The sequence below is a fragment of the Acomys russatus genome, chromosome 12 (assembly GCF_903995435.1).
Source record: "Acomys russatus chromosome 12, mAcoRus1.1, whole genome shotgun sequence".
NCBI classification, from domain to species: domain Eukaryota; kingdom Metazoa; phylum Chordata; class Mammalia; order Rodentia; family Muridae; genus Acomys; species Acomys russatus.
This window is the reverse complement of record NC_067148.1, coordinates 20,130,119-20,156,325: the sequence shown is the minus strand read 5'-3', so window position 1 is coordinate 20,156,325 and position 26,207 is coordinate 20,130,119. Positions and strand designations below refer to the sequence as shown.

The 26,207-nt window shown below is 43.8% G+C and overlaps 1 protein-coding gene across 1 annotated transcript in view; it reads right to left on the bottom strand.

The window, feature by feature from the left end:
- Nucleotides 1-25,974, bottom strand: part of Irs1 (insulin receptor substrate 1) — a 47,523-nt gene extending 21,549 nt beyond the window's left edge. Inside the window, exon 1 of the mRNA XM_051153990.1 lies at nt 21,818-25,974. Within this exon, the coding sequence (XP_051009947.1) occupies nt 21,839-25,579 (3,741 nt within the window). The 5' untranslated portion in view covers nt 25,580-25,974 and the 3' untranslated portion in view covers nt 21,818-21,838. The remainder of the gene's footprint in view (nt 1-21,817) is intronic.
- Nucleotides 25,975-26,207: the final 233 nt, after the last annotated feature.

The following is a 26,207-nucleotide window of genomic DNA, read 5'->3' as shown; positions in this document are numbered from 1 at the left end:
GCCAAGGACAGTCACTAGCAATGCAGTATGTGGATCCTGACTTTAGGGAGATCCAAGTTCAATGACTCAGTGACCGAAGAGGAAAATAAAGCTGAACCAGGAACAGCTGGAGTGTCATCAGGAGCAACTAGCTCTAAGGAAGATTAGGTAAAAGTAACATAGGCTGCCAAGAGTCTATGGAACCGGAGAGCTATTCTTGGGCTTGTCCTTACAGCCAATCAACACACATATGAAGGACCTAGACATGTAGGCGATGACATTTTAGCCTTGCTAGGGTATTCAAAGGAGTCTTAGAAACAACTTCCAATTGACAATCAGTCACTTATGAAGCTACCATGACCTGTCATTATGGCACCAAATGAGTTTAGTGAAAGTATCCTGTTGGTGGGAACAGGAAAGAAAATGGACTTCTCTGCCAGAAAATGTTTTATTAAGACCCCAGGAAAGATGTATATGAACAATCTATTATAATCAAATGGAATAGAAGCTTCCAAAATGTCTGATTGAATCCAGACTCTTCACAGAGTATAAATTACATTCATCTTAAGGAAGAAGCCCCAACCATGCATTGCCTAAGTACTGTCTAAGGTCTGACCTTTCAATTCTTACAGAATATAATATCACAGTTTCTCCACTCTGCATCTAATAAGCAGTGAAGGGGCCAAGAAATCCATTCACCTCCCAGAAGGGAAACAGAAGAAACGGGGGTGAGGGAGGGGTGGGAGGTGGGGGAGGGGTGGGGGGGAGGGGGGGAACAGTAATAAACTCCTACGAACCATAAGTGAAGTTTTAAAATTTCATGGTTAAGACTGACTAAGAGATAGATAATTACCAGTGCTCGCAAATTACTGTTAGGTAAAACTAATATCTAAGAACTCTACATATAAAAGAGAAACATCCTTTAACAAGCTACCTTTTAATTCCTTTAATTATTCTTATAAACTATTATTTTTTTTCCAACCATATATTTTGAGTGGCTTCTTACTTGATAAAAAGTTTCCAGAAGGAACTTGGACAACACCAATTTAAGACTAAATTTAAAATGATAACAGTAATTAAAAGGGCTGGCAAGGACAGCCCAGCAGGTAGAGGTGCCTGCCACTAACCCTGGTGGCCTGTGTTTGATCTCCAGGAACCACACAGAGGAAGAAAAGAACTGACGCCCACACGTTGCCCTTTAGCCTCCACACGTCATGGTGCGCGCGAGTGCACGTACACACACACACACACACACACACACACACACACACACGCATCTGCACAAACCAAATAAACACAAATGACTATTATGGTAGTTACTACCATCATCATCATAATAAATGTGTATGTGGTCCTTTCAGCTCCTCTAACAAATTTGTAAGATAGTGTGTTTTGCCCATAAACTCTTCTATCTTTGCTTTTGGCTGACTAACCCCCACTATCTGAAAGAACACCCCATCGGTTATTACCTGTCTCACTCATTAGAACATAAAACTCCAAGAAGGCAGACATCAAGCTGTTTTGTTCTGTTTTGTTTTGTTTCTCGAGACAAGGTCTTCCAGCCTAACCAAGGATGGCCTTGAAGTCAACATTCTCCTTCCTGCAGAAAGCCAGTATCACAGGCATGAACAACCATACTCTTTTTTTTTTTTTTCCATTAATGTGTCCAACATCAAAAATGGTGTCTGATAGTATAATCACTTGAGGAACAAATAAGGAAATAAGCAAATCTGTAATACATAGTCATTGGACACCTACATGCGAATAAGCACCATATGAATACAGAGTGTCTCTTTTATAAAACAGACAAAATATTCCTCACAGGTACACCTTGAGAAGCCAAAGCACAGGAGGGAATATGAAAGACACTAGCAGCACAACATCGGTTGTTCTCTAATTCTACCAGGAAATGCCTGTAGCATCTTGAGCAAGATTCTTAATGTCTTTCATCACCAGTCTATTTGTGAACATAAACTGTTTTATTACCTGTGAGGACACTTTTAGCTCTAACGTTCTTAAAAATAAATTTAAGGGACATAGTCAACCATTTCCATAATCCACTCTGCAGAGACAGAAAAAGTAGCTCTAGACTCTGACCCTGAGGAAATTATACATCATTAGCCAACCATGCTTTACCCATAAAGCTGGCATATGAACCCCACACATCCACCACTGCACCTCCCTTGTACCCACTCATTTTCTGTTGTCTTTTTGCCTTTCCTGGTCTAGCAAAGTAGTCAGAAGTAACTTTGAAACACATATAAGGAGAGGGAGCTGGTGGATAAACTGGCTGATAACAAGTACCTGAACACAGAAAAGGGGGCCCAGCACTGAACCCCTCAATATTCAGGACATATGGTCTCGGTATACTTCCAAAAACCTGTGACGTTAACAAATACAGACTGGACCAAGTAGGAAACTGCACATAAACATATACCCTTCTGATAAAAACAGGGCATACCTTAAAGTCACAAACAACACAGCCAACACTATCTGGTATCCTCTCACAGCGAGCATGGAATTGCCATAGAGGCTTTGGCTAGCTCCTGTTCTCCATCGTTCCTTTTATTAGAACATGTAAACTTTAGAGTCTGTGGTCAACATGGAAGGGCTGATCTAGCTTGCTGAATAATTAGGTGAACTATGGCATTTCTTTTATCCATCTCTTCAAGATGGTCCTCCTATCTGCCCAGCCCAGCTTGTGACAGGAGATCTCTCCACTGCTGAGTACTGAAAGTCAGTACAGACATTTATCAAAAAGTGTTTTGTAGAAGGAAGAACATTCAGTACTATCTAGTATTACTTTTATCTTCTATATTCAATATATAATTAAATCCACAGGAACTACAGCATGGGTATCTACATACCCCCTTTTAAGTTTAATAAACGTGTTTCAGTCTTTAATCCTAATACGTAGTTCTAGCTTACAAAATAATTTAGCTCACATGTAGAACTTTTTTTGAACTATGCCAACCTCATGAATACGACCCAATTTCCTAGACTGTAACAGCATAACATGTTCATCCTGTGAAATAAATATCTGAGTTGCACAGTCAACACTGACGTATCTCTTCACACACTCGATCATGATACACGCCTCCAGCCAAGACAGGGAAGCTGGCTGAATCTGAAAAATATTTCTAATAAGGAAACGACACAAAGCAAAAGTGCCCATGTGGCCTGAAGACGAAAGGGAATTGGCAGGTTGTATGCAGAGCACTATACACCGCAGCCCTGCACAGCAATTTGCAGTTTACAAACGCACTTTCATTCCTTCTTTCATTTGATCCTCAAGACAATACTGGATTGGGGAAATATTACTTCCTCCAATTTTATGAACCAGAAAATTAGGTCAAAGAATGACAGTTCCCCCCAGGAAGCTAAGCTAAGCAAGAAGAAAATGCACATCTCTTTTTTTTTCTGATCATGCTGGTTCAATTCTGTCACTGTGTCCATTAACCTGTAGCAATCACTCTGGTTATTGCCATATTGCCATATATATGTATGTATGTATGTATATATATATATATATATATATATATATATATATATATATATATATATATATATATATAAAATCAGTCAGTCAGTACTCTCTAGTCAGCAATACACATTAGGGAATAAGGGAACATCATCAAACAGTTTTTTCACTTAGCTAAACAAGGACAATGAGTGATAAGAAATACCGAAGGAGATCTATCAAGATGGGAGAAAATACAGAGGTAAATTATCTTTTCCCTCCACACACACTTTTTTAAAAAAATGTCTAATCCTCTTCAAGGAGAGGATTACAAGAACTCTTGGGTTAGGAAAGCAGAAGTGAAGACTTAAGCTGCTCTAAGTACCTTTATCAACAAAACAGGAAGCAATAAGTTACCACTGTGTCCTGTTTTATGTGTTCTTATCTTGGCTTTTTTCCCCACCACAGAACCTCACAGTTAGCAACTCCCCCTAATAGCATCTTCTGAGCTTCAGCTGTTAGCTGAAGTTGTTTCATAAATAGCCTAGCATATGTACTCCTGAGTATTGGGTACACTCTCCACACACAAATGTAACCCAGTCACACCGTTCCTTTGTAGACTTTGGTGACAATATGGAATGTGCACAACTAAGCAGTGACTGAAATACTATAGAAGGTACCACAAGTGCCTGCAACTGATGACCTATGGGATTCTATGTAGACTATTTCTGAAAACTTTGAAGTACAAGCCAATAGGAGATATATAGTCCTATTTTTAGCATGCAACCAACAAAGGACCATAAGATTTTCAGCTAAAAAAAAAAAAAACTTTGACCAAGTAATTCATTTTACTGAAAGGGCTATGTAAAATGATACTTCTGGGTTTGCTATTGAAAATAATTTTCCCAGTCAATAAGTATATAGCACAAAACTGATCATAAGGGAATGTGCCTGAAGAATTACATGTGTAATCTAAGGTTAAAATATATGAAACTCTCTCTCTCACACACACAGTTCTAAGAGATGCCAGCTATAATCTTTATGATATACCATGTCAGGAATTTTATTGCTATAATTGCAGAACAATCTGAGACCACTTCAGAGAGAGAAAGAGGGTCTGTGTTTTCAAAGGGGGAAGGGGGAGCACATGGAATTGCACTATGAAGCACAAATGGCTTGGGATTTTTAGTACATTTTTCTGTGCACACTTGTGACTCCCTTTCTTTCTCTCCTCCATCTCCTCAGACCACATCTTACCCAAGAGGTATAGAATTTTATCTTTGAACCCTGAGAATCTCCGTGGCCCTAAAATGGCATATAATCTATAAAACTCTGTCATCAATGAACAAATAACACTGACATAGAACATATTAAGGTCAGGACAAACAGGAAATGGGAAGCAAGCAGTCTCCAGCCGAAGCTCATGGTGATCAGAAGCACAGCACTACAGAATATTGGACAATTCAGGACATGAAAAATACATGGCACAAGTTTCAGAAACAACCACAGGGTTAATCAAAGGTTTGAGAAGTCAAACGTCAGGCCTGAAAAGTAAAAGTGATAAAATTAAGGGGAAACTGATAGCTAGCCTCATAAGTGTTTTCAAACATGTGTAAAAAGAAACATGTCACAAGAGGTCAATGGACTGACTGTGCCAACTGAGGTACAGCCATAAAGGGCAAAGATGCAGAGGAATCTTTGATGCGTAGTGCTAAGTAAAAGGAGTCAGTCTTATAACGTAACACATTTAAACAATCCCCCATAGCATAGAAATAAAACACAGACTGGTGGTTGCTATAAGATTGGGGAGACTTTAAATGTTGATTGGGGAAATTGTAAGACTAAGCTATTCTCTGTGACAGTCTAAAGACATTAAGCACTCTGTAAAACCTGTAGTACTTTATGGCATAAATAGAATACTCAAGTGAATGAAGATTTAAATAAATAAATTTTTAGTTCAATGATCTTAAGATGGAATTCTGAATGTGACAAAAGACTCTAAATGTACTGCAAGTGCATGAAATGGCCACACCGAAGGAGGTGAGCAGGGTTAGAGCTGACTGTGAATAACTTGGAATTAAGGGGCAAAAGGAGTTTATGAGAATAAATGCAGATGACAGTCTTTACAACACTCACTTCTAGTTGTTAAAGTTGCTTTTCAGAGGACTATGGGTTGACAACAATTAGAAGACGAAGTGTAACAGTTTCCTCCGAGATTGAAACATTCTATCTCACAGGGAAGCTCTTTAAACAGGAAAGTAAACAACTCCAAATCGCTTCAGGAAGTCCCTGAAACTGACCAGATTCTCTAGGCTCCTCCCTGCCAGATTAAGCAATAAAAATTGAGAGTTCCCCTTCAGATGGAAGAAAGTGGAGCTGCAAAGAAGACTCTGAGACCAGCCCAGCTGCCTGGAGGAAGCAGAAACCAGGTCTAGGGCCTGGAAGAGGTTTAGACCAGAGCTACTTAGAAAGGACACTCTGCAACCTGCTGAGCTGCCTGCAGGCTGGGCAGTGAGCTCCAGGTTTCCCAATTTTTGTGAACTGTCACCCATGGTAGGATGGACCTTGGTGATCCATCTGTCTTTGAGTCATTTCTGCTTCTGTAAGTGACCCTTCACCCATATTCCTGTAAGCAATTCAAATAAAAGTCACTGTTTCAGCAAGTTGGACTCTGGTGGTATCTGTACTTTCTTTGGTACGTCACAGGATCCCTATGTGAGTGAGTAGATGTGTGTTTCCATCTCCCCAGGAAAGTCTTGTCATTCAACATAGGATTCTGAACTTCCTAATTTAAAGAATAATTTAAAGGCCTTGATTAAAAAATGTTTTAAATGTCAGTCATATAGTGAATTACCGCTCATAAAATCAGAAGAAGTCTTCTCAGAAGGAATGTTCCAGCACAGCAGCTGTTACCCCTACAGAAAATAATCTTAAAACTACAAGATTACCTCAAGCCAGGTATAGCTTTAACAGGAATATGCCTAAGGATCTTTACTTGTGAAATACATAGTGACGTCAAACTAAAAGTTTCTTATATAAGATCAGTTTCAAGACATTAGTCTTTCCTCCCAATTTTCATAAGGAACACACCAGAGAAATGCACATGTATTAAATAATTTTAAGTGATTTTTTTCAGCAAAATTTAGAAAAGAGTTCCTATATAGATATATAATCACTTTTGAATATGATCCTTAAAAAAAAAAAAAAACTTAATACCCTCTGAAAATTCCTAACATCCTACCCTGAAACATAAGCTAGGGTTTCATGACTTCCATGACCATGTGGTTTAATATACCCTGGTGGCCTCGGCTGCCACCTGGTACAGGACATTCACCTTGGACATCTTCTCTCAGACAGAATTCAAACATTGCTTACTTTTATTCTACATCCTTATTTTATATCTCTATGACATCAGAAAAGCCTGACTTTGTTTCACCTGGGCTGTCACGAGACAGCCTTACTCATAAAACCACAAGCCCGGGAGGGTGACCAGGTACTTACATATAGGCAAACGAAGTCATGAGTTTTATAAAGAAACATCAAAGTAGTCACCCTGGTCAACCCTTCCAGTCCATAGAAGGGACCAGAAGTTCTTGTGCCTTTTCTCAGTGCCCTATCTCAGACCATCTTAATCGTCCCTTGGGGGAGATGACCCTTTCAGCCCTCTTCTTTGAACTGTTCTCACGAGCTTGAGAGCAGAACTACTTCTAGGATTGAAGTACCAACAATTCAGTAACTACTCAGTGTAGCCACTAACCAGAATATTCCTTCCCATCTGGCCTACAAACAGCTGGGAAAGTCCCCACCACACTATGTACCCTTCTGAAAGCCGATTTCATCTCACTTGCGGATGCAGGAAATACAAAAGCTTAGTGTGCAGCAAGTGGAGATGTTTAACACATTGTCCAGACTCCCCTGGTGTCAGGCAACAACTGTAATGTCATTAAGCAAATCTCTATGCTCAACAGGTAGGATCTGGTTTACAGGTGATAACCTGCCTGAATATTTCTGTACACTAAAGGCCCTGGTGCAACATTCATTCATTTCATACCTAGATACCAAAAACAGGATCTACCAAATGCCAGGCTCACCCCACCAAGTATTTGAAGCTCACCAATAATGTGGCTGCAGAGAGAAGCCACCTCCCTTAATAAGGGATACATACCTGTTGGGAAATTCTTCCAAGCTTTAGGAATTAACATAAATGTCAAGGGCCTGCCATGGGCCAACAGAACTGAATCTCTATTTACAATAAGACAATTATGTTTGTGTGATAAAAACTAAGTAGTTGGGGACTTTATACAAAAAGAGTAATTCTTTTCCTGTTACATGTACATTTGCTTGGCTTTTGACCTTAGTTTTCACATCTGAAATACCAAGTAATGTTGTGTATTTGCCATGTTTGAGGGACGGTCTCACTAGCTAGCCCTAGCTGGTCTGGAACTCACCATGTTGACCAAGGTGGCCTCAAACTCATACAGATCCACCTGCTTCTGTCTCCCAGTTGCTGGGGTTTGGGCACGAACCACCAAGCTCAGCTCAGATAATGTTTTTGTTTTTGTTTTAAATAATTGCTATACTAGCTGTCAACTGAGCCTAGAATATAGACTGTATTACTGTGGATATGATACTAACTGAACTTCAAAAGCAAATACAGACATGAATTCTAGGGCAGACAAGGAGAAAGTCTCAAATCTTAGCACTTGGGGGTCAGTTTCCTGCACCAAGGACACACTTTAGCAGGGTTGCTAACAATGGCCATACTGCCAAATAGATTCATTTAACTTCAATGGCTTTGTCCAGCCCTCCCCACATATTTTAACTGAAGGTCTAATTGGCAATAATATGCCCAAGAGTAATAAAGCAAATTAATACATCAGAAGAAGGTTTATGAATCACAAACTGAACAACCGGCCTTTTCTAAAAACGGAGGTAAACTGATACAACAGTTACTTTTAATGTAATTTTTCCATTGCTTTTGATATCTTTTTATGTGTTTGTTTGTGCTCTGAGACAGAGTCTCACTATGTAGCCCTGGCTGTCCTGCAACTCACTAGGTAGATCAAGGTGGCATCCAACCCACAGAGATCCACCTGCCTCTGTCTCCAGAGTGGTAGGATTAATGGCGTGTGCCACCATGCCTAGGGTTTTTGATATCTTAAACCTTACTGAAAATACTATGCTGTGACCTAGATCAGTGAGTTACAATTAACATCAAAAGAGCTATATTAATAGAATACAAGATGATGAGCTGCTGTTGGAGCTGAGACATAAATCTTGTCACAACACAGCAGAGTTTCTGTCAATCTTCAAATGAATGGTTTGCGAAACAGGAGAAGTATCCAAGACACACTACAGAGGCTAAGGAGGCGGTTCTGTACATAAAATGTTTGCCACCTAAGCCTGGGAGCCAGTGTTTGGATCCTCAGCTATGGCAAATCTGAGATCCCAGTACTGAGAAGGCAGAAATGGGGGGGGGGGGTTCTGGAGATTACTGGCCAGCTAGTCTACCCAAATTTGCAAGCACTTGGCTCAGTGAGAAGCCGTATCTCAAGAAAATAAGGTGGGGAGGAACTAAGGAAGACATTCTCAACCACTAACTTGCTTACGCACACACACACACACACACACACACACACACACATACACACACACACAAACACACACACACATACACACACACACACAAACACACACACACACATACACACACACACAAACACACACACATACACACACAAACACACACACACACACACACATACACACACACACACATGAAAAGATACATTGCTATTTCAAAATGAAGCATTTATAAAGAATTTTACCCATATTTTCATACTTATATCAGACCATAAAGATGATCATAATTTTGCCTATATTTAATACATATGATATTACTAAATCTATTGGTAATGTTTTACAAATGAAATGATTCAGGTTCCCTAAACTATATTCATCTTACTAGTTTCTGTTCAAGATTTTTCTATACCCTTCCTTTCTGTGATCAAAGGTTCTTCTGTGAACTGTTGATGACAAGTTTTTAATTTAACAGGGGTTTTTATGAGCACCAACTGAGACAATGGAGCCCACTCATACACAGCTCACAACTTTTATTAAGAAAAGACTGCCAGGAAGCCTGAAGCCACACAAGAATAAGATTTGTTCCTCTACCCCAGGAAAGAATGATCTTTCTGAAAGGGCAGCTGGGGCTAAGCTAGCTAGAACCTGGAACATAAAATACTACTACGCATTTCTGGTTATTTAAAAGTTGGTTTTGTTTTGTTTTTAACTTATAATTGATAAACACAATTTACTTATGCTGGAAAATTATTCAGAACTCTATACGTCTATGATTTTTTTCTAAATACCTCTGTCATTACTTTTAAAAATTATTCCTCTTGCAGTGGAGGGTGGGAGCCTGAAAGTGCCTGATCTATGGATAACAATAAATCCTATCAGTGTGGTGTAGAAGGAGCCAAATGAAGTTCTATTCTTATAAAGGAGGCACATTCATTTTTTTTTTTTAAAAAAGCCACCTAAAAGCAGCAAATGAATGAAGTGAATTGGGTGGCATTTTTTTGTGACGCGCTTGACAAAGCAAGGACACTTTTCAAGTATCCATCTAATACGCTGTAGTGGGAAGCAGGCTTTGAAGACATAAAGACATTCCTCCACTCAGTTTCACGCTGCAGGCTAAAAGCAACAGCCATTCATTTCTCCATCTTGAGACACATTCTTCACCCAGTTCAAAGGCAGAGAGACAACAAGCCTGCACACTTTCTGAAGGTTGTCCCTTGTAGGGACTTGCGAGGGACTAAAGGCTTAGGCTACAAATATTTTTAAAGACCTAGTTTTCTGAATGCTACCTTTCTATTACAGTTTAATTCCCACCTCCTAACTTAACTTTCCTCTCAACCCCCAAACAAAATACTCTCTCTCTCTGTCTGTGCCTCTGTCTCTGTCTCTCTCTTTCTCTCTCTCTCTGTCTCTCTCTCTGTCTCTCTCTCTCTCTCTCTCTCTCTCTCTCTCTCTCTCTCTCTCTCTCTCTCACACACACACACACAGAAATGGGGAAGTTTAGGCAAAAGAAAAGGTTTTAATTATATTCTCAGTGTTTTCCAGGGTATCCAACTAATACTTTCAGAAGTTAGCTCACTATGCATTCTTTTAAAAGCAGGATATTTAAGTCTATTCTTTAGCCTAAGCAGAGAGATTGGAATCTGCATTGAAAGGAAGTTATTGTTTAGCTGAGATTCAAATAGTGTGTTGGAATTGGGAAAGGGGGCAGGTGGTGGATGGGAGCCACCAAAATCACAACATAAATAGCATCAGTTCAACTACCTGCACATAAAACTTTAGAGGTCCCCTCCCCTCCCACCATCAAATGTACTGTAGACAGTGTCCTGTTTTGTTCTGTTTACTGACCTTAAGAACATTTAAAGCATTTGTGATTCTGGTAAGAGAAAGACATAAACAATAGCTGTTTGGAGGGCTGGGCCATGCTCAGGAAAGTACCTGCTCTGAGTGAAACTCAACCTGTTGGATTTACACTTGTGCTCCTGTGGGAAAACACTTCCAAAACATTAAAAAGTCTCTTTACAGCCCTTGCTTTGAACCTCTCCCCACACAGTCTAGTCCTCCACCCAGCCAGTTCGCATGTCGCCCAGCCTGCTGAGTCTGCAGGTTAGTCACCAGGAGAGGGATGGGAAGATGTTCTCTGGCTTGAGGCTCCCTCCCACTGATAACCTTGGCTCTTAGGTCATATGTCAGCCACCTGAGGGCTGTCAGCAAGGACAAGCCTCTACCAGGCACATCTAACCTCAACCTTTTGACATGATGACACAAGTTGTTATCTATAAAGTTCATGTTCTATGACTGCACAATCAAGGCAACGCCCACACCATCACCACACACACACAATCTCCTAAATTTTAAATTTTGTGTTGGTCTGTATTCAAAGCTACCCTGTTCTCTTGAGGCAAGATAGGGGAAGGACGCAGGTCACCTAGCGTCAGTATGCACTGAAAAGGACAAAAAAAGAGACCCTGTCTCAAGCAAGGAAGGTAGGGACTAACACTTGAGGTTGTCTGCTGACCTCTACAAACTCACTATTGCACATGCAAACATGCAAACATGTCATATACATACGTACACACATGCATATATACATATTATATAGACACAAAAATATTTAAAAAGTGGGCTTGGCTTTAGGAAACAGGACAGTAGCAAATGTGATTTAAACTCAAGTATTGCTTCCCTTGTTTGGGAAATCCACCTAAAACCATGTGAAGTCCAGGTTGGTCTCCTAGGAAAACATGGCCCTGTCAGCAGCAGGCATCATCTGAAGCATCATATGAGGAGGGACAAAGTCCACCTCACCTCAGACAACCCAGACAGACATGCAAAAGACCTGCCTAGCAGAACCCAGCCCAAAACATCAGCCAACAGAACTGAGGCTCAATAAATATTTGATGTTTTAATAAATCTGTCTTTGGAGTGATATATTTATACTTCATAAGTTAAGCAATCCATCTATCTAAAAAGTTTCACAATTTTGCATGTAAGACTTTTCATTCCTTCTTATTCCAGACAACTAGAACAAAACAGACATGATTACTATGAGTATATTTTTTGTGGGAGAAAGACCACCAAAAGTGATCAAACACTGATAATTATTGAATAAATATTATGCATTCTTAGAGTCTTGAAAGTTTCTATTTTATAACAAAAGCCATCTCATTCCCATGATAATCATCCTGGACCACATTCAGAGAGAAGAAGAAGGAGGAGGAGGAGGAGCGAGCAGGTGGGAGGAGGAGAGAGGGGGAGGAGGAGTGAGATGGGGAGGGGGAAGGGGGGAGGGAGGAGGAGGAAGTGGAGGAGGAGGGAAGAGGAGGACAAGCAGGAAGTGAGGAAGAGGAGGAGAAAGAGCATGGGGAGGAGGAGAAGGAGGAGGAGGAAGAGGAGGAAGAAGGGGAGGAGAGATGTGTCAGCCATTTATGCATGGAGCAGTAAAGTAGGTCCCACTTTGGTTCAAATTATAAGTTGTTTGAGTAATTTTCCACTAAGGAAAATTTCCACTGAGAGAGTCTACATTCCACTCTGGTCCCATGGAGATGCTGAGTAAAATAAGATCACAAAGGTAAAGAGATTTAACTTCGTGTATACAGTTGGATGCTTAAAACACACTGCTCCTAGAATCTGAAAAGAGGAAATAATAAAAAATAAATAAAAATAAAAAATAAACAAAAAATAAACACCAGAAAAAGCACTGAGTCTTTCCAGCTTCCAAAAATATGATCCCTTGGTGCCCAGGAAGCCTCTGTGGAAATCTTTAACCTTTTTACTTAGTCCTACCACAGTACATGGGGAAGAATTATAATCCCTTCCATCTAAGGAGCAACAGGGGCATATGACAACTACCAGGCAAGTAAACAAAGAAAGAAAAGTGATAACATTTGCAAGTTTGGTGTTTGGAAACTTAGAGACCTTTCACCTCAACACCAGAATAGCTGATTACTTCTTAACTAATGTTTTTCATCTTTACTGGACTAAACACAATCTCTGGAAACATTCTGTACCTTAAAATTCAAAAGAGTCTATTTTTCTTTCTACCTTTATGGGGAAAACAAAAACAAAAAGCAAGACACCCGCCATACTAGGTATATTAATCTATTATGCTTCAGCAGCACCCAAGTGTGGGAGCAGAGTATATTTTTTCATAGGAGGCTCTGAGGAGTTGAGGATTTAATCAGCTTTCTATTACTGATTCTTCAGAATATACAGACACTTCAATTGTGAAAGCTCAACAAAAGGAAGTGCTCCTAGTATCCTGTGCAAAGATGAAGCAGGCAGAAAGGAGACTCGTTTTCCACTCTACCTTTAAAAAAAGAGAAATAATTGAAAGTCAAAGCATGTATATGTATGCTATATCTTAACTTCTAAAAAGATGCATATAGTTTAGTGGGTACAAGTGTTTTGTCAGGATGTATGTCTGCATACCATATTCATGTGGTGCCCACAGAGGTCAGAAGAAGGCATCAGATCCCTTGAGCCTTGGGATCCCCTTGGATGCTAGGAATCAAACTCAGGTCCTCTGAAAGAGGAGGCAATGCTCTTAACTGCCAAGGAACCGCCCCCAGCATGTCTCAGTTTTAAAAGCAGTGTGACTCACAACAAAGGAAGCAACCATCAGAGTGAAAATAAAGCCTAAAATATGGGGTGGGGGAACTTTATCAACTATAATCAGACAGGGAATTAATTGAGACTATATAAAGAACTGTAAAAATGAAATAAAGACAAAAAAAAAAAGAGTTCGGTCAATAGGTGGGTTGAGGAACGGAAAAGACAGTTCTCAAAAGGAACATACCTGGCCAGTACATACTTTAAACAGTGTTCAACACTCTTATCCATCAGAGAAATAAAAAAAAGAGACCTATATTAATGTTCCATCTCAGCCAGTCCAAATGGTTACCACCAAGAAAACAAGTAACTCAAATATTGATGAGGATGTGGAGAAAGAGGAAAAACGATATAGATTGAGAGTAAGAATGTAAATGGATACAGACACTATAAAACTCAGTTTGGAGGTTCCTCAAAAAAAAAAAAAACAAAAACAAAAACTACAAATAGAATTACTGTATGACCTAGCCATACCACTCCTAGACACAGACCCAAAGGACTCAAGTCAATATACCACAGAGCTACTTGTACACTCACGTTTACTGTTATACTATTTACAGCAGCTAAAGAAGAGAACCACCATGGATGTCTATCAGCATAGACTGGAGCTCATTGTGCTAAGTGAAATAAGCCAGACTCAGAAAGATCAAGTCAATTCAGGTGCCTAACCTTTTCCTCCCTCTCCCTCCACCTCCTGTGTGTGTGTGTGTGTGTGTGTGTGTGTGTGTGTGTGTGTGTGTGTGTGTGTGTTATGTGTATGTGGTGTGTAAGTGCAAATGAATAGGTGGAGGTCGGAGGGTAACTTTTGGAAGTCAATTCTCCTTTACCACCCTGGATTCCAGAGATCAAACAGGCTTGGACAGCAAGCACTTTTGTATTCACGGAGCCACGTTGTTGGCCCAACAGCTATTTTGTTTTTTAATGTTGAATTTAAAAACAACATGTTCTAGGTCTTTCCTGAAAGCAAGAACTAGAACTCCCTGTGCGTGACATACTTTGTTTGTAATACAACAATTTGTTTGTAATACAACAAATACATACATTTGTAATGAAACCATGGCTCTTTGATTACTTCAGGAAACACAACTATCACATCCTAAAGACTAAACAATACGAGAGCAACATGACCTGAATATGTCAGGGTCAATGAGAGAACATGCATCAGAGAATACTTGCTCAAACACACACACAAGTAGTGGAACAGGAGGATGTATATGCAACATGTAACTGCAAGAAACAAAATTAAGACAGGAAGTGATAAAGGAAGCAGGAAATGAAACACTTGGAATAAAGTCACCAGGTCTCCTCTCTGTGGAAGACTGACACAACTAAATTGATGTCTGAGCTTAGCATTGCGTTTACCTGCCACCAGGAATGAACAGATAGCACAGGGGTTGAAAGGGAAGCACAGACTTCTCTACATAAACCCATTATTTTTTAAAACCTTGTTATTCAAAGATCAGTGACTCACGGAAAATGCACAAATGACATTTATCCAGCTATACTTACTTTAACAAATAGATTATAGCAGAGCCTGTAGCAAGGCTCTTACCTAAAATGGAAAACATCTCTTTCACTGTGGATGACAAGTAATTTAGTCTCATCTACTACATAGTCTCCCTTTTTCTTTGAATTAAGATTGGGAAAGACCAGCTGGATGTGGTGGCACATGCCTTTAATCCCAGCACTCAGGAGACAGAGGCAGGCAGATCTCTGTGAGTTCGAGGCCAGCCTGATCTACAACAAAGTGAGTCCAGAACAGCTAGGGCTATTACACAGAGAAACTCTCTCTCGAAAAACCAAACCAAACCCAAACAAAACAACAAAACAAACAAACAAAAAGGGAACAACACTACCTTTTCTATAAGACAAAAGCAGATGCCAACTGATGACACGTATGAGCCTCTCATTTCAAATAGCCTTCTATTCACTTCGTAAACTGTTTCATATTAGACCAAAGTACACTAGAATTATACTGTGCTGTGTTAAGACATGATTCTGTTTTTTAAAAAACTCCTTATAGTTATGATTTTTAAATGTTTCAAACATAGCATTTTAAGAAGTTTTTAAAGTTGGCATGTAGTTATGGATCTATAAGGTAATAAGATAAATAATAAATAAAATACATAATTATAAATGTGAACAGATAGCTATTATTTTTAAAGTTCCCCCTAAAATACTGGTATGAAAAAAGGGTCACTGAATCTTTAATGAAAAAAATGACTTCAAACCAAATTCATAATAAGTCATTTTCCTTGCACGCTATTTCCAGGAACTCTCTAACAGAAGAAAATGATCGAGGAAAAGGCTTTCTCTAAAACAACAAAAACAGAACCCTAAAACTATAAAGTTCTATTATACGAATCACCAACCCATCACAATAAAAGAAGCTGTTTCTCTCCAATTCAGCTAAGAAATCTTACTACAGTGGGAAGATGGGAAAAGGCTAAGTGAATAGTTTTAAATAAAAAATACATAGACTATTATTATTCTAATGATTTATGAAGCCCATCTAAAGAAGTGAATACCATGGGAGCCTCTGAATGTATTAATAACTCCATAGCCAAGATAACACTGGGTCAGTCAGCAGAATGCATATATTTATAGCTCAGCAAAGGACTCCATAATTCTAAATCACAGAGAGTCCTGGGACAGCACACGTTTTACCTGAAAGAAAAGCACTAAGTGGTTTAATACACCTACCAGAAAAAATTAAATTATACAAAAACAAAATCAAACAAACAAACGAAACATATGAAAAGACAGACAACCCACAGTCCTCAAATGGGTTCTTGTGTTTCTTGTCCATTCACTTAACTGGGTATCTCACTGGAGAATACTGAAGATACAAATGAGAAACACTACCCATCAGTTGATGACCTACAAGAAGGGGAGATTCTCAACAGAGGAAACGCTGAGCAGAGTCACAGGCCTAGGTTGGTTACAGCAAGATCTACACTGTGGAGTGTGGTGCTCCGGGCGAGGGCAAGTGACCTTGGGAAGCAGAAAATCGCAGGCCACTTCCATCCCCCATGGGATGCTTTCTTTTTAAATGAGGCGTGAGGAGACTAACCCAGTCTGCAAATGGTTCCAAACACTTGGATAAATACAATCAAGAGGCTTTACCTGAAACTCTGATAAAACATGAAAATGCCCTTTCCAAAAAAGAAGGGTCAGGAAAAAGAAAAGAAAAAAATCAGGCCTAAATCAAAGAGCCTTCCTTCCAGGCCTCCATCTGCCCAGGCAGAAGATCTGACAGGTGGTAGAAGAGAGCAGAAGAGGAAATCCCAATGACTCTACCACGGCCCCAAGGACAGCTTTTTAGAGAAATAACGCTCAGAATAGATGACTCATGAGAGGGTATCAGTCATTTGCTCCAAACCCTGCCCCCACCACCACTACCCCCATGTTTAAAGAGGCAAAGAAGGTTCGAACAATGTGGAACCAACATCCCCAGTTACTGATGAGGAAACAGACTCAAGGAAATTGAGTGACTTGATCAAGGTCACAAGGCTAGAACTCAAAGAGCTGACTCCAGGGAGCAGCTCTTTTTCCATTGCATCACTCAAGATAGCACAAAGTGATTTTCCAGGAATTTTGATAAAATGAAGAAGAAAAATAGCAAAGAAGAAAGGTTTAAAAAAAAAAAAAGCAGCATTCTGGTTTGGAGCTTAAGTTCTTTCCTCGGGTGTTCAAATAAACGGTTATTATGTAGAGATATAGTTTTTTTAAAAACATAAGCGACCTAACCAGTGGCAGGAAATAAGAAGTTAGGTCCCCTGCTAAACTCTTTTCTGCTGCTTTCAATTAACTTGAATCTTCTGACACCGGCGCTGTCCCTCGCATTGCTTTTCACCTCTGCATCTTCCATGGGCACCTCAGAAAAACACTACCCCGGTGATTTATGAGAGTGACAGAGAAGGATGCTGGCTGCTGAGAAACACTCTTGAGAGTAGGGGAAGGAGAAAATACTTTTTATAGATTTCTTATTTTCTTTCTCTAGTACCTTTCCCGTTCCCTATACAGGAAATGGAATCTCATAACAGCTCTCATAAAATTTTGTTATGAGGGCGCAGTACAACTAGAACAAGCTTTAAAAATCACCCCAGTCAGCCCTGGTGGGACAAAACCAAATGTTTGAAAAACACCCACTCTTCGTCACGGTCTTGGTAATGGAACACACGTATACTCTTCAAGCGTTTCTAATGATTGCAAAGACACTTACAGTGTGCAAGCTGTAGCCTACGCTCAGGAGTTCCCTCAGCCCAAGAGGGGTGGGGAAGATCAATTTTCCTTGATCTAATCCTGCTCAGGTGCACTGTAAACCGCAGGTGCTCAATAAAGTCTATACTGTTAGGCTCTTTCAAGGCAAAGGAGTTTTTCTCAGAATGTCTCCCTAGCAAGGCTTGTGTCTCCTCCTCCCTTTTAGCAAGACACAAATGTGAGAACCGCGAGCCAGCCCCATCGTCCCCACTGCCTGCCGCTCACCCCTGCTTGCAGACTGGAGATGGGAATATGTAAAGCATAGTAAAGACAGGAGGAAAACAAAATGGGGTATGCCACATGGTCGAGGCCTGAATTTTTCTCAATTAAAACGAAGAGGAAGTGCTGTATTTCCGGCCTCTGTCAGCCCGCTGTTAAGCCATTTTCATTCCTACGATGCTGGCAGAGACGCATTAGAGATGGAGCGCCCCGCATTTTAGACCTGGGGGCGGGAGGACCTGAATCAGCTCTGCCAACACCCAGACAGACGGGTGAAAGCTTCCCAAGCGAGGCCCCAGCCTGGCCCCGCCCCGGCCATCAGTCATGCTGATTGGCTCTTGCAGTAGCCAATCGGCTTCCGGCGTCCAGCCCGCTGGTTTGAGGGGCGGAGGCTCGGCTGCCCCTGCCAACCTCAAGGCCTGGGAAGGGGCTCCGTGCCCCTCAAGGACCGAGACAGGCGGGGGCGGGAACCTGGAGGGCCTTCTCGCGGCCGAGTCTTCCGCTCGGGGCGGGAGGGGTCTTGGAAGAAGGGGGCCCAGGGCCAAGCAAATTGGGGGGAGTGGGGCAGGCAGGAAGCGGAGGTAACCCGGGAAAAGGGAAAGTGCCAGGGCTCGCGGGTCTGGGCCAGCTCCAGAGGCCAAGGGACTGAGAGCATCGCGGGAAGGGTTAGAGAGGCAGTTGTGGAGGCATGGAATCCTAGAGGTCGCAGTAAGAAAAAACAGGAACTGAAATGAGTGTGTGGGTTGTTTTTGTTTTCTTGTTTGTTTTTTGTTTTTTAAAGAGGCCTTAACAAAAGGATGACAACACAAAAACAAAAAACAAACAAAAAGGATCCCAGAGGGATGACTCCGGTTTGTGTCAGCACAAGTGTGCTTGTTGTCTGCCAAGCTACAGTTTCAACTGTAAAGTCGAATCTAAGGCAAATGCTGGTTAAAGGTATTTGGACAGTCCAGGGGGTCCTCCTAATCATTACCTTTGGGCTCTAGGTTAGCCTTGTACAGACAGTAGGCCACAACGACTATACTAATGCCTGGACCATGCACTAGGAGGTGGGGGACAAAGGGAATGGGGGAAGGGGTTGATCTTTCCACAGCAGAATCTAGCAGTTCAGAACTAAGTTGGAGGTGACCCTGAAGTGCATGAGAGGAAAAAAGACACTGAAAGGATTGTTGTTGAATCAGTCAAGTCCTGAGCATGAGAGCTAAATGCTTCACAAATGTTTCTCCTTGGATTGACATTGAAACAAAGTAAACAAGCTGAGAGGTTTAAAAGAGGGGCTTGGAGAACGGGAGGCGGGGGCGCGCGCGCGCGCGCGCGCGCGCGCGCACACACACACACACACACACACACACACACACACACACACACCTTGTGGCAGCTGTATTCCTTTATCCACGTTTCAGTCTTTTTCTAAGTAGCAGCGACAGCAATGGCAGGGGAGGTTAAAAGAGCTAAGTGATAACTCATTGTGAGCAGAAGCTGTTTGCCAGTGGCAGATCTGATTTGGCTCAGCTTCTGATAACTGACTAGCAAACAAAACCTTTAAACTTAGCAAAAGCAAGCACAACCGAGGGTGTAGGAACACCAAGTAGCACTAGGTGCTCTGCTTAGAGCATACACCACACACACACTTACTTAACATTTAGATAAACATTGTATAAGACTGCTCCTGGCATTTGACAAAGCATGATCTCTTGCTAGTCCAGCATTGTAATAAACATGACTGATTTTTCTGGGTTATCATATTTTCCCTAAGAAACTTAAGATTGAAAAGTTGAGCCTTAAAGTTCTCTGGGAGGGGAAGGATTTTTGTTGTGAGTGTGTGTGTGTGTGTGTGTTCTCCACATAAGCAGAATTTTCTTTTAAAGAAGATTCTGTTTGGTAATTTTGTTTGTTTCTTCAAAAGACAAAACATTGCTTGTTCTATTTTGGAAAACAAAATCTATATGAAATAAAGTAACTAGAGGAGAAGGGGGTTCATTTCTCTTCTTCCTTTACTTCCTGTGAGACCCCAATTTTAGTTTTACTGTATCTGTTTGCTTTGGGTTCTTCCTACTTTCTGAAGGAAGCAGTTTACAAGGCAAGTCTTACAGAAGTCCCAACCCTCAAAAACCACATTAGAAATAACCCAAGAATACTGTGTTGGCAACAATACAATAAAAATTTCCCTGTCCCAGTGATGAGAGCAAATATTGAAATAAATACCAATCAGATGGGCGCTTTCTTAACATATAAAATTTTAGTTTTAATGCTCATGTGCCTCTACCTGGCATTGGAAGCAGAATCAGAACCATTTTAACCACATAACCACTCCTGTTGTTTATTATTATTTCCTATTGATAAAAGCCCAAGGCACAAATTAATTTCTTATGAAGAGACTTGTTATGAAGAATGAATGTTTTTCAGTGCTCTTCCTGTGAAGGATGTGCGAAATTCACAAGGTAATCAGTTTGTCAGAATAAACTGCTTCCGATTCTGGAAAGTTCTGATTTGCCAACTCATCACATTATATCTGGGACTGACACTCCTCTCCTCTAACCACACTGACCACCAGAAAACAGGCTCCCAGAATGAAGGGCAGGCTAATTTCCTATTACAAATGTTTCTTTTCATACAGCCTTGGCCACAGATGACCCAAAGCCACCTTTCAACATCCCTGAGGCATCTACTCCTGAACTAAAAAACAAAACTAAAAACAAAACCTACAAATGGAAACTACAGTCTTGTCTCTTCATTCAACACACACTGAAACAAACACCGTCTTTTCTCTGACTCAATGCCTGTTCATTTCACTAGTAAAATGTTAAGTGATTTACAAAAAAAAAAAAGCACAGTAGCCCCCAAATGGTACATGTGATGCCTCAGTACAAGAATAGCAGGTATAAGGCAGGCAGGCTAGGGTGAACTTCCATAACTCTTAACTCATAATGAGTCCCAGGCGCATGGTGTTTCTTGCATATTCTGTACAAAAGCAGCCATGCCTGCAAGATGGTGTGTGTGTGTGTGTGTGTGTATGTGTGTGTGTGTGTGTGTGAAAAACATTTCATGAATCCTGGTACAAGAAGAAAAAGATAATGTGCCCCACAATTACTCTCTTTGGAGATCAGAAATAGATAAGAATTTATCTCTAAATACTTGGGTCTAAAAAGCTCTTACTCATTACTCCTTTGAAGACAGCTGGAATAAAAGTCGCTGCTGTTTACTCTGCTTTGGTATTGTGAAGTCACAGAACAAAAGTGCACCCACTCAGTGAGCTTGCCCTTCAGAACTCTGAGAAAAGGATCTTAAACAAGGGCTTTTTAGCAGATCTTTTTGTACAGCTGTCCCTACTAGGGGCTGACCTTAATATTTAGTCAAAAGAAAACTTCGATAGGAAGAAAATGACTCTTATAATGGAATTGCCAGACCTCAGAACTGGTTTTACAGAATGTAAGTTTTAAAATGTGGCAGCGAGCACTCCACTTGGGAACTCTCAAATAGAGAAGCCTTTCTGTGGCTGCTCCAACACATTCTTTCACTATCTGCCAGGTGTCATTGTGGGGTGAGCATCTGTGTACCCTGACCCACTGCCCCCACCTCCTGAAAGTGTATCCTCCCCAAGGACACTGTGGGACCAAGTGAGAAGGAATGGAGGTAAAAAACAGAATTCAAGCAACCCCAGTAAAAGCACTTTTGTCTTCGGACTTTGCCACCACAAAACAAACGCACCTGCTGTGATGTCCAGTTGAGCTACTGACAGTCCTCTGGCTGCTTCTGGAAGCTGATGCTGGCGTAGTTGCTTAAATCCTCACTGGAGCGTCTGGGGGAGCTGCCCTCATTGCTGCCTAAGGGCTGGTGATGGGGAGGGGGTGGTAGGGACTGCTGCTGAGAGGGGCGCTCCTGAGGGCGCTGCTTAACGGCCTTGGCCAAATCCAGGTCTATGTAGTTAAGATTGTTCTCCAAACCCCCAGCGGCTCCACACACTTGAGCCGTCTCCTTGGAGGCTCCCCCTATGTCCCCAGGTCTCAGCCACACATTCTCAAATGATGCAGAGCTGTGGCGTTTTACATCCTCACTGCTGCTGCCGCTACCGCCGCTGCTGCCACCACTGCCCCCTACTGCAGCCCCCGCTCCAAAGGACACCATGTTGCCAGCCTGAGTAGGTGCTGAGAAGGTCTCAGAGCTATGCCTCCTCCGGCACCCTTGAGTGTCTGCACGAATCACTTTGGCACTCTGGTTATGGTTGGGACTGAGGTTCACCCTGGTGAATGCACTCATGCCCCCAGGTCCCTGAGGACCTCCCAGCAAGGAAGAGTGAGCAGCCTGCTCAGCTGCTCCTTGAGGGGCAGCAGAGGCAGAGGTTGTAGATGGTGGAGGGGGAGCAGCCCCTGCGGGTCTGGGCAGGCTCACTTTCTCTGCAGCAATGCCTGTCCGCATGTCAGCATAGCTTACTGGGGCCACTGGTGAGGTATCCACATAGCTTTGACGAGGACAACCTATCTGCATGGTCATATAGTCACCACGGCTGTTTGGCACCGACCGGGTTGGCCTGCAAATGGTAGCAGGCCCTGGAGGTGCAGGGCCTACTCTGCCCAACTCAGCTCCACCACGCTCCTGCCAGGTTGCCCTCCTGCCTGGCCCCAAGTCCATGTTCATGTATTCTTCTGAGCCAGTCTCTTCTCTGGGAGCTGGGTGGAGCTGGGGTGGACACCGGACAGAAGGAGAGCTATGGGAAGTCGAAGGGCCAGCTAAATAGCCAGGCTGCCCACTCCCGAATTCAATATTCACATATTCTCCTGGGCTCTTGGGCTCCGGAGGATGCAGCGAAGATTGCTGCTGTTGCTGCTGCTGCTGTTGCTGCTGCTGCTGCTGCTCTCGTACCCTAGGTAAGGTACTTGCCTTGGGATCCCCCAAGGATAGCCTTGTGGGCCGAGCCAGGCGGCTGTTGGTCTGTGCAGCTGTGTCTACCTTTCGAGGCAGATGAGGCTGCAAGACATGGTGGTGAGGATGTTCAAGGCTGGACTCTGGCCTAGCCCCACAGTAACCCCCACCCAGGCTGTTGCTGCTGGTAGAAGAGGAGGAATCTTCTGCAGTGGCAGTGTAGAGAAGGCGTCCAGAGCTAGAAGAGAGACGAAGATGCTGGTGCCTGGCACCCTCCTCTGGTTCTCCAGGGCGCTGGGTGTGCTTGAAGGATCTTGGCAACGAATAGTAGGAGAGGACTGGCTTGTGCTGGGCATCTCCTGGGCCATAGTAGCATTCTGAGGGGCTGCTGGTGTTGGAGTCTCCCACTGGTGACATGTTCATGTAGTCACCTGTGCAAGGCAAGAGCTTGCCACCTCCGCTCTCAACAGGGGGTTTGGCATGAGACAGGGCATGAGTATGGTGGCCCCCTACTCCGTTTGTCCATGGCTTCCCATAGCTGCTCCCAGAAGGGGCTGCACTGATGCTGCTGCTGCTGCTGCTGGACCCACCTCCAATGTCAGGGGAGCAACTACCACTGGGAGACATCATCATGTAGCCATTGGGGTCCACTCTCTGAGGGTGGCGTCTGATGGGGTTAATGATCTGCTGCGGGGCAGATACACTCTTGGGGCTCATAGGCATATAGTCCCCATTTCCTTTCCGGTTGCTGGGCACCGGAGCCACCCCTGGGGTCATGGGCATGTAGCCATCATCAGTGTGGTGGCTGGAGGTGTCTGGGCGGTGGTGGCCCCCACGACGTTCCAAGGAGTTCACCTCTAGACCCTCTTCAGGATAGGAGTGGGTGGGCACGAAGGCGGAATGCCGGTAGCTGGGCAGTCGGCCTCCACTGCCACCTCCTGGTGGGTAGGCAGCTGGCATCATCTCTGTATACTCCTCTATAGAAGCCACTGAAGACTGTGAAGGGGTCTTCTGGTGGGAAATGGTAGGGGACGTGCCCGCAGAATGAGTTCTCTTCCGAAACCTGTTATCCAGATCTGCTGCACTGGCGGCTTCATCTCCAGTCAGCGCTGGGCTTATCCCCAAGTTAGCACCCGGGATGTAGCGATGGCCGTTGCCTCCCCTGGACAAAATGTAGTGACCATTGGGAGCACTCAAGGTGGAGGCTCCCTTGCCACCCATGCAGATATAGTTGCTCAGCTCCTCCTCACCCCTGGCTGGTGGGGTGTGGCCCAGGGAATCTGGGGTGACACTGCGGAAAGAACTTCGGAAATCGCAGGGACTAGACCCATACTCATCAGAAGAGATGAAACCGCCGTCACTCGGAGAACCGGACACGGAAGCGCTAGAGCGCCTTGGGAAGAGACAGTCTGAAGTAGAGCCATGGCCACTGGTACTACTGGATGACAAACTCACTGGGCTGGTGGCTGAAGGTGAGCAGCGGGAAGAAGGCATAGGGATGGAGCGGCTGTGGTTGAGTGGCGGGTGCAGCCTGGAGCTGCCTCGATGCCGATGGGCGTGGGTCCTGTTGGTGCTAGGGCTTACAGGACTGCCATCCACTGAAGCTGGACGGGACATGGTGCCTTCGCCGTCACTGGAGGCACGCACCCGGAAGGAACCTGGTTTCCCACCCACCATACTGGCAGGGGACGTGGCAGTGATGCTCTCGGTGCGAGACCGGCGAGTCAGCCCCACCTGGCTAGGTGGAGGATTGTTGAGATGGTGCCTGCGCAGGGGAACACTGATGGGGTTGGAGCAACTAGATGAAGACTGGCTTTTGCTCCGCGGGCGAAACTCATCGCTCATGGCCCGCATGGCCTCTAGAATAGTCTCATGCATGTTCTGGGCCACTACAGAATCATCTACTTGCATCCAGAACTCGCCGGGCCCTGTCACGGCGGAACGGCCCACCTCGATGAAGAAGAAGTTCTCTGAGTGGCCACAGCGTCTGATGTTCATCAGCTGCAGAACCACAGCCGCTGCCTCGGAGTTCAGCTTCACAAAGCTGATGGTCTTGCTGGTCAGGCAGAGACGGTAGATGCCAATCAGGTTCTTTGTCTGACCTAGGCCCTTGGGTTTCAGTATAACCTGCCAGACCTCCTTGAACGCGGGTCCTGGGCCTGTGTCATAGCTCAAGTCCTCCCCTGCCTCTCCAACGCCAGAGCTGCCGCTGCAACTACCACCGCAGCCTCCACCTCCAGCCCCGTCATGGTGGGCCTTTGCTCGATTGTGCAGCTGCAGAAGAGCCTGGTACCAGCTGTCTTGCTCAGCCTCGCTATCAGCCGCAATGGCAAAGTGTTCGTCTCGTGTGTAGAGAGCCACCAGGTGCTTGTTTTTGGAGTCAGCCCGCTTGTTGATGTTGAAACAGCTCTCCAGGGGGATCGAGCGTTTGGGGGCGCTCGACTTGTGCCGCCACTTCTTCTCGTTCTCATAGTACTCCAGGCGCGCCGGGCCCCCGGCCTCGCTGGCTGCCCGCAGTACGAAAAATCGCTTGTGCATACTCTTGGGTTTGCGCAGGTAGCCCACCTTGCGCACGTCTGAGAAACCATCGGTATCCGGAGGGCTCGCCATGCTGCTGCAGAGCAGAGGGAGGTGCCGAAAATCTGGGTTGGGGGGAGGCTTCTCAATCCGGCCCCGCACATGCACTCCGGGCTGGAGGAAGCAGAAACCCTGACTCCGAAATTCACGCTGTTCCTGACACTGGGGAGGGGCAGCCGAAGGACGAGGTAGCTGCGCCTAGGAAGATAGCCCGATCCGAGTTTAAGGGCGTTTCGTGCCCAGAGGGGAAGGCAGTGTGTCTAGGGTGAGTGCAGCCGCAATCTTCGGGGACTAAGTCTCCCCTGAGTCCTTGCAGCCGAGGAGGTAAGATGCATCCCTCGCCGCCCTGGTGGAGTCCGGTACAGGGAGGCAGCGACGGCCGAGGAGTCCCCGCTTGGCCCTCCAGGCGCGCGCGCCTTCCCTCCCGAGTTCCCCTCTGGAAATAGCGATTCCCGAGGCAAATTAAATATCCTTGGGCAGGGGGAGGCGGGCTGCCAAGTCCCAACGTTGCACGGGGTTCTCCCTCCTCCTCCTTCTCCTCCTCCTCTGCCTCCTCCCACCCGCCAACCGTCCCCGCCACCACCAGCCGCCCAAATACCAGCTCAATCGCAGAGAACGCGGCGCTGCGGCTGTTGCTGCTGCTGCTGCTGCCGCCCGAGGA